Consider the following 7,431-nt stretch of genomic DNA (forward strand, 5'->3'; position numbering starts at 1 on the left):
ACCGCTCAACAATATTTGTATATTTGTCACTGGCATTTGTCATCAAGTGGCAAATCAGATATTTGGTCATTTGCGTAATTTTTATTTGGCTTATGTAGCAGCATTGCGTTCACACGATTTGGCCACCAGGGTTGTTTTTCATTTGCCACAAGAAGGCAAATATTTGGCTTTTCTGATAAATGACAAATGTAATTTAGCGTTCACATGATTTGTCTATGAATTTGACAAATTTTTAGCCAAATGTACAGATCGTGTGATCCTAGCTTTAGTCTATGAGTATTCCAAGGAGATTCGTATGGGTTGGAAGTACATATATCCCACCCTATTTTACTACCACTTGTGGTTGCGTGATTGAGCTGTGGTCTACACCACCTGAACTGTTTATTATAAATTCCGCTGCATTTGTATATCTAGAAATATATTAATGGTTTCTGAACTTGAAGCCATTAAGGATGGTTATTCGTGTATATCGCATATCGGATTTTCTTTCTTGTATCCCTTTTTAAACTTCTCTGGGTCAGAAGATTGCGAATGGAGCATGTAAGTAAGTCCCTTTTACTATCATTTTAGGATAATCACTTCCTCAGTAACTAAAGTGGACGGAAGCTAAATTTTTCGTATAAGTGTATGGTAGTACTAATCTTGGTCCTTCTAATGTTTTCTGAATTCCCTACACTTATGGCATTTGAACAAAGAAATGCACTGATACTGTTTTGATTAGAATGCATACTCTCGGTTTACCTATACCACCACTATAAAAGGAGTTATGTGTGCTGCTGTTAAGTCGGTGGATCTAATCACCTCTGACCCACGGCTCCTGGATTAGGCTGACGTCGATTCTTCCCTCTCCGAGAAGGATTGACAGATTATCTGTCGCTAATGTTGAGTGCTGCAGGTTAATCTGTACGCAATTCATCTTCGTCGGGGGCTGCATGGGTGATGTTGACGTCCTTATGCAAATTGTTCCCATCGTCTACCTCCTCGTCTACCTCCTCAGTCGTCTTCGTTAGAAGCCTTTTTTTTTGTTGTCCGGCTTTGACAGAGCCTCAATGGATCCTTCGCAAATTGCCAAGAGCAGAGATCTGCTGGTTTTATTTGGTTTCTCAACTTTTATAAGCTGCTAGTCTTTTATACACGGTATGAGTTCGCGAACTTTAGGCACCTCAGCATTTTCTCTCCCGGTTCCTCCATGGGGGGTAACCAGATACGCGCACGTGGTGTCTGACGGACGTCCTAAGTTGGAATCGGCCTTTGTTTAAGACCGTCGAATACTCCGCTTATTTTAACAACGCACCCAGGTAAGAGGTCCAAAGAAGTATTCTCCGTACATCTGACAACCCTGTGTCCTCGAAAGGATCCAGAGGAATCAAACTCCATATGGGGTTTCGCCGGGTTTTGTAGTATTCATTCCCCTTTAACTCATAGGAGCGACCTTTCCTGATTTGGTTCAGGCACTTTTTATGTTTCTTCTTCCGCTCTGCCCCCGACGTCGTTGTTCTGGGGTTGGTACTGCCGGCAGCTTTGAAATAAGGCGGGAGGTCTTGGCTAGTAGGGATACCTGGTTTGGCATCCTTAGATACAGATTGTTTTGCTGCTTGTGCTTCTGGTGTACTATGGTTGGTACAACCGAGAACACTTTTGATTATCTACTGGCTAGAGGTAAAAAGGGTGTCCTCATTAGACTCCGTAACGACGGGGCCCGGGGTTCCGATAAGCAAGCGCCAAAGTCAATTGTCCAGTCTTCGTTGCAGTGTTCGTCATCAGTTTGGTTTCAGTCGGTGTTTGGTGATTTTGTTTTTTGTTATTTGTTATTACAAATTACTGTAATTGTAATCTTAAAATTTTTAGGATTTCAATTACAGTGTTCGTAATCATGTAGTTCGTCATTATGATTACAGTAATCTTAGCCCTTAAAATTTTAAGATAAAAATTATTGTAATCGTAATGCTAACATTTATGATTACAATTAAAACAATCGTAATCGTTTATAATTATGGATCACAATTAAGAATCGTAATTGAAATGTAATCGTAATCATAAATAGTCCAGCTCTAGTGCATATATGGAAAAATCTTTTGTGATGGGAATTTTTCAATAATTTTTTTTTTTTGCTTTGAATATAGTAGCAAAATATTTTCCCCCCTTTAGTATCACTTTTATATATGTATACTTTACTTGTGCGCTTTAAAAAATTTTGAGTTGTGCAATTTTCATACTCGGCTTGGTCGCAATTGGTTGATTTCAGTCAAATAGCTTTTGCTGCACTTGGTTATACATAAACTTATCTCATAAAAAAGAACACATATTTGTTGTTGTTTTCCAGACTTAATCCGATTTATTCTTACATCGCATACATACGCCTTTTTCAATTCAGTACTGTCTTTTGCCCTTAGCTTCCTCTGAGGTTGTTATTCATGTTCCATTAAACAGTGAACTGGTACATTGCGTTTTGAATCCGTAGGACTTTTCGCTGCCAGGCAGTGATTGCTCATCAGTCATCATTTCAATAAAGTATTCCTAGAGGAGTTTAGCACTTCCACTGCTTAATTGTTTTCATCGACCATTTGCTAGCCACCCACAACCACATTTTTTTGCTCTTAGCTTTCTCTCTTTGCAGCTGTTAAAACAATAAAAATGCAAATTTTATCAGCGTTAAAGCTCTTAATTTTCTTTTACTGTCATTATTTCTTTAGAAATTGTAGTTTAAAACCTAAAATGTTTTTAACAACATCAAGAAATTTTTTTACACTCCAAAGATCTCCAGTCCAACTACATCGTTGTGAAAGAAAATATTGATTTAAAGATTTGTATATTGCATACGTTTTACATTATAGAAGCACAAATGTTTGGGACTTTTAACTTTTGGGTAGGCCCAGGTTATGTTAAACTCTGAAGGGATTATAACCCTTCTACATTTCCCGTTGAATTTTAACTCGAGTTTAACGTTTTAGTTTTTGAACAACTGTCAAGTCTTCTCAATGGGGTGTTAAATAAACTCAGAGTTTAATTAGACATTTGTTTGTTTACTTTTTCTTATCCACATTTACCCTGTTCCTGTACTTCAGGATTTAGACAAAAATAGCCCGAAGTAGCCGTGGTGCAGAATACCAACCTTTTAGCCATAAAGAAATAAAAAATGTAGCTAATTAGGACTTCTCATGGTGATTTCAACCATACCAAACTAAGGCCAACAAAAGAGGTTAAAGTTTAACTTTTATATTTTTTTTCGGGTCTACGCTACCCGAACGAGCCCAGATTTATATCTGGCCAAGGACTGTCACTCCAGCAATTTTCCCAAAAAACTTTTTGGGGAATTTGTATGCTGTTACAACAACAACCTTCCTTAGCCTTGCTGTCTTGGTGAATCTCTCGATTCCACTGCAGAAATCCCGCCATGCGTTTCTTTTTTTATAAAGTATATTCGACATAACATTCCTGTTTTATTTGCGTTAAAAATTAATTTAAATGCAATCTTAACTGTGTGATTAATCGGTTATTTAGTTGCTTAATTAATCATAATGCTGATTAATCAAATAATTTGACTAAAAGCTTAAACAGGCTTAACTCGGACTTAATCCGGATCAACTGCAGTTAATTCCCGAGTTGATCCGGATCAACGCTGCCGTCTGTTTGTGCTTTAATCAGATTCTGATTAATCGGATCCTGAGTAATTACTGTTTACTCAAAAAAAATTAATTGAAATCTTTCGAGTTTGCTTTCAAACCAAATGAAATTTTTTTATATGTATATTTGTATGCACAAATATGTATGTTCGTATGCAAATTCAATATTTTTCTTATCTATACAAACATGTAAATTACGTACTATGGAGTACATATTTACAACGTAAATATGTACGTTTATACATATATAGCTCTTTAAAATGAAAAATATTAGTCAATTCATTAAAGAATAGTTATTTTTGATTAATATATAAATTATTTTTGATTAATATACACATACATATATGTATATATTAATCAAAAATAACTATTCTTTGATTAATTAACTAATCGGCTTTCGATTAATCAGCTTGTTCGATTAATTGATTAATTGCACATCCATAATCTTAACAAAAATATCACGATGGAAATAATTTCCCGCGCGGCAGCGATTAAAATTAAATATAAAAGATATATATATGTATATATATAAGCAATAGCCACTTTCAAGCAGTTTGTTAAAGATCACACCATTCTAGTAGCCAAGGAACGCTGCAATAACATTTAGCCTCGCAAAACTTTCTGGATTACCTGTATTTCTGCCCACTACCTAATGTGGAATCATAATCGGTATTGACCTATGTGACATGTAGGACCAAATCGAAAAGGTTACCAAATTGGAAAATAATTTACAAAATTACTAAATTTTATAAATAAAAAAATACCAATTTTGATTAAAAATGCCAAAGCGGCAACGCTGATCCTGAACAGCCCATAGAGTTTAAAAGAATATCAAGCCAGTTTTTATTCCAATCCTTTTAAAAAGTTAGTTAATTTAAAATTTCTAAGTTGGGTCGGTAAAATCAAAAATTGATCTGTAATTTTCAGAATTAATACCGGAACAAGCATTTCATAGGCACGCATATTACCTGCAAAGCACATATGTACATAAATATATATAGCATAAAAACCATGCATAATGATTTCAATAAATTTTTATTTTTTTGTTTATTAGGTTGAATATGCCACAACAGAATCTGTGGTTACCTTAGACTGGGAAAATGGTTTCGTCGAAGCGTCTGCAGCCAAAAATGAAAACATAACGCAGGTAAAAAGAATTACAAACGTATATTATCTGAATTGTTAATCCTAGCGTTTCATTTTGTTCCCCCAACATTTTATTTCCTCGTCACAGGTCTTCAAGGAGCTTCTGTCGCAGGCGAAAATCACGTACAATCTGAGTCCAGCACTACGACGCCGTCGACAATCGTTGCCACAGCAAGTAGGCAATAATGGAGCAGGCACACCAACACATCATCATCCACACTTAGCAAACACATCGGCAGCGGGCAGCGCACATGCAGCGACCTTGCCTTCGCATGCCCCAACGGCGGCGCAATTGCAACATTTACAAAGGATACAGGAACGCAGTTTGGGCAGCAAACGTAATTCGTGTACCATATCCTAAAGTCAATAAGCATACACATGAAGTGCACATGCGCACACATACACCAGCATTGCACAAATTTCAAATGGGAGCGAATGCAAATGCGAAAAGGCACGTAATTTTTTAATGCCCTTACTTAGTAATGGAGGAAATGCATTAATCTTGGCACCTGCTTTCAGGTAAATTCTGCGGGAACTAACAATGTAAATATGCTGTTGTGTGCGAGTGCATGTGTGCGTTAGTGCATTTTCACTAAAAACCAGAACTAAAATAAATATAAGGGGATAAAATTCAACCTAAAAATACATACATACATATGCACATAGATATACTACAAACATACATGTGTACAGATGATTGGAGTATGGAGCTTTCCTGTAAGTTCTTTGCAACAAAATTTGACAAAACAAACATGTAGAAATTTAGAAGAGATTTATAATCATTTTAAGTTCTTCTACTTCCGACTGAAATTAGGAACTCATGCAATAACACTGCTGCACCCCTGCAGTGAAATCCCAAACTAGTCAGGAAAAATACTAGTTTACAACAAGAATTTCTTAACAGAAACCGAACTAGTTCGAAAATGACCGGAGTTGTACCAAGTACAAACGATTTATTCATACCCTGTATTATTAGACTTCGACAGTTTAATATAATAAAGTACACAAAATAATATAATTTTTTTTGGGTATATCGTAAACCGTTAAATTGAGTACGTATTCAATTATACCAGACCTGTTATTTTGTTATTTTCGATCATTTTCAATTATTTTTTATTTTGTTTATTACACGATTAATATAATTATTTGATTAATTTCTGTTATCAATCAATAAGCCAAACTATGGAAACTATGAAGAATATTTAATAACTGCTTGAATTACACAGGCCAACAAGGGTTTTTAACCAAGAATCGGACTATACTTTTCCGAAGGTCTTTGACGTGCTGAATTCTAATCTGACCCCAGATCACGTCAGGTTTCCGANCTGACTAGTTGGGCACGCGATTCATACTAGTTGTGGGGTAGTTTACAACTAGTTCATTTGACTACAGGGACTTTAGAATCGACAAATTAAATGGAAGTTGGTTTAAAAGTATGAGGAAAGGCATGTTTTCCTTCAGGGGAAGTCATTTTAGCACCTCAACCAAACGCAACTCACGATTTAAGATACATACATATGTACATACATTATGAATTTACCCTTCGTCCTTATTCTGCAGAAAATTTCCATTTTCGGTGACCCCAAGTAAAATTTGGCGCTTTGCAATTTTTTGTAATATTTTAACCCTCTGTCATTTTTTTGATAACTGGTTGTAAGAGACCCGTTCTGGTAAAATCTAAAGTTTTAAAATGTTCTAGAAAATTTTTTTTCTTAATTTTACTAAAGCGGTCTTAAGACAAGAACTATATTTGAAGTCAGTTTGTACTTAAATGAGTTGTATTAAAATTGGATTTTTGTCCAAATGCGAAAGCCTTCACCCACTGCAAAAAAATATGCTAACTGTTGGGAATACATAGTTTGTTTGAGAGTCAAAAATGGCTGCTCCTCTGAGTTGGGATATAAGGAGACCACCCTTTTTTAAGATTGACGAACTCCACAATACCCGCAGCTCCGCAAATCAAGTTTTACATTCCCTGTAACTAGTCTTACAGTAATTTGACTGTACTAGATATTTTATACTCAGAAGTTTTTAAGAGATTTACAAATAACTTTTGCAAATAACTATATCTACATTTCGTAGAGATTCCCAATCTTAGCTGAGCGGCACAAACACTGTACTTTTTGGAACCGGCAACCGAAACTTGTGAAACGCGTCTTACTCAATTGAAGATTCATGTTGATCTTCTGATTTATTTTGCATACTCATAATTTTTTTCTTTTTGTTATTTGGCACAACAACAAAAATTCGCCACCTGTTCATCAAAAGTTTTTACATATCCTTCAGCTTTTGTTATCTATTCATGGGTAATGAGTAGAAGGATCTTCTCACCGGGTGATTATTATACGTATGCCGTGTCTAGTCTCAATGGTCAGTAATGAGTCGTAATCTCATACAGCTCTCACAGCTAACACCTCGGCTACGGCAACCGCTGTGATTTTCCTGCAGCCCTATTTCCTGATAGAATTTTCGGGTGTCTAATGCTTCACTCATTCAAGGTTCCATAATATCGTCGCTTGGCGTGCAATACTTCGTACCCGCCAAATGCAATGTATTTATGTATGTATGTATACGACGTATGGGGTGGCATAGAAAAATTTTAGTTACCCTATCTCAGTTCTTGCTTACTTCACAAATTTGTTGGTGAATAGATATGGTATAA

General features: G+C 35.8%; 1 protein-coding gene across 1 annotated transcript in view; it reads left to right on the top strand.

Annotated features, from left to right (window-relative positions):
• Positions 1-5,602, top strand: part of LOC108374750 (ras-related protein Rap-2a) — a gene marked incomplete at its 5' end in the record, with an annotated part of 15,667 nt that extends 10,065 nt beyond the window's left edge. The window contains 2 exons of the mRNA XM_017630767.1: positions 4,678-4,770; positions 4,858-5,602. Coding sequence (XP_017486256.1) covers positions 4,678-4,770; positions 4,858-5,130 — 366 coding nt within the window. The remainder of the gene's footprint in view (positions 1-4,677; positions 4,771-4,857) is intronic.
• Positions 5,603-7,431: the final 1,829 nt, after the last annotated feature.

Source organism: Rhagoletis zephyria, unplaced genomic scaffold, assembly GCF_001687245.7.
Source record: "Rhagoletis zephyria isolate East Lansing unplaced genomic scaffold, Rhagoletis_zephyria_1.1 Rzeph_scaffold_08101, whole genome shotgun sequence".
NCBI classification, from domain to species: Eukaryota; Metazoa; Arthropoda; class Insecta; order Diptera; family Tephritidae; genus Rhagoletis; species Rhagoletis zephyria.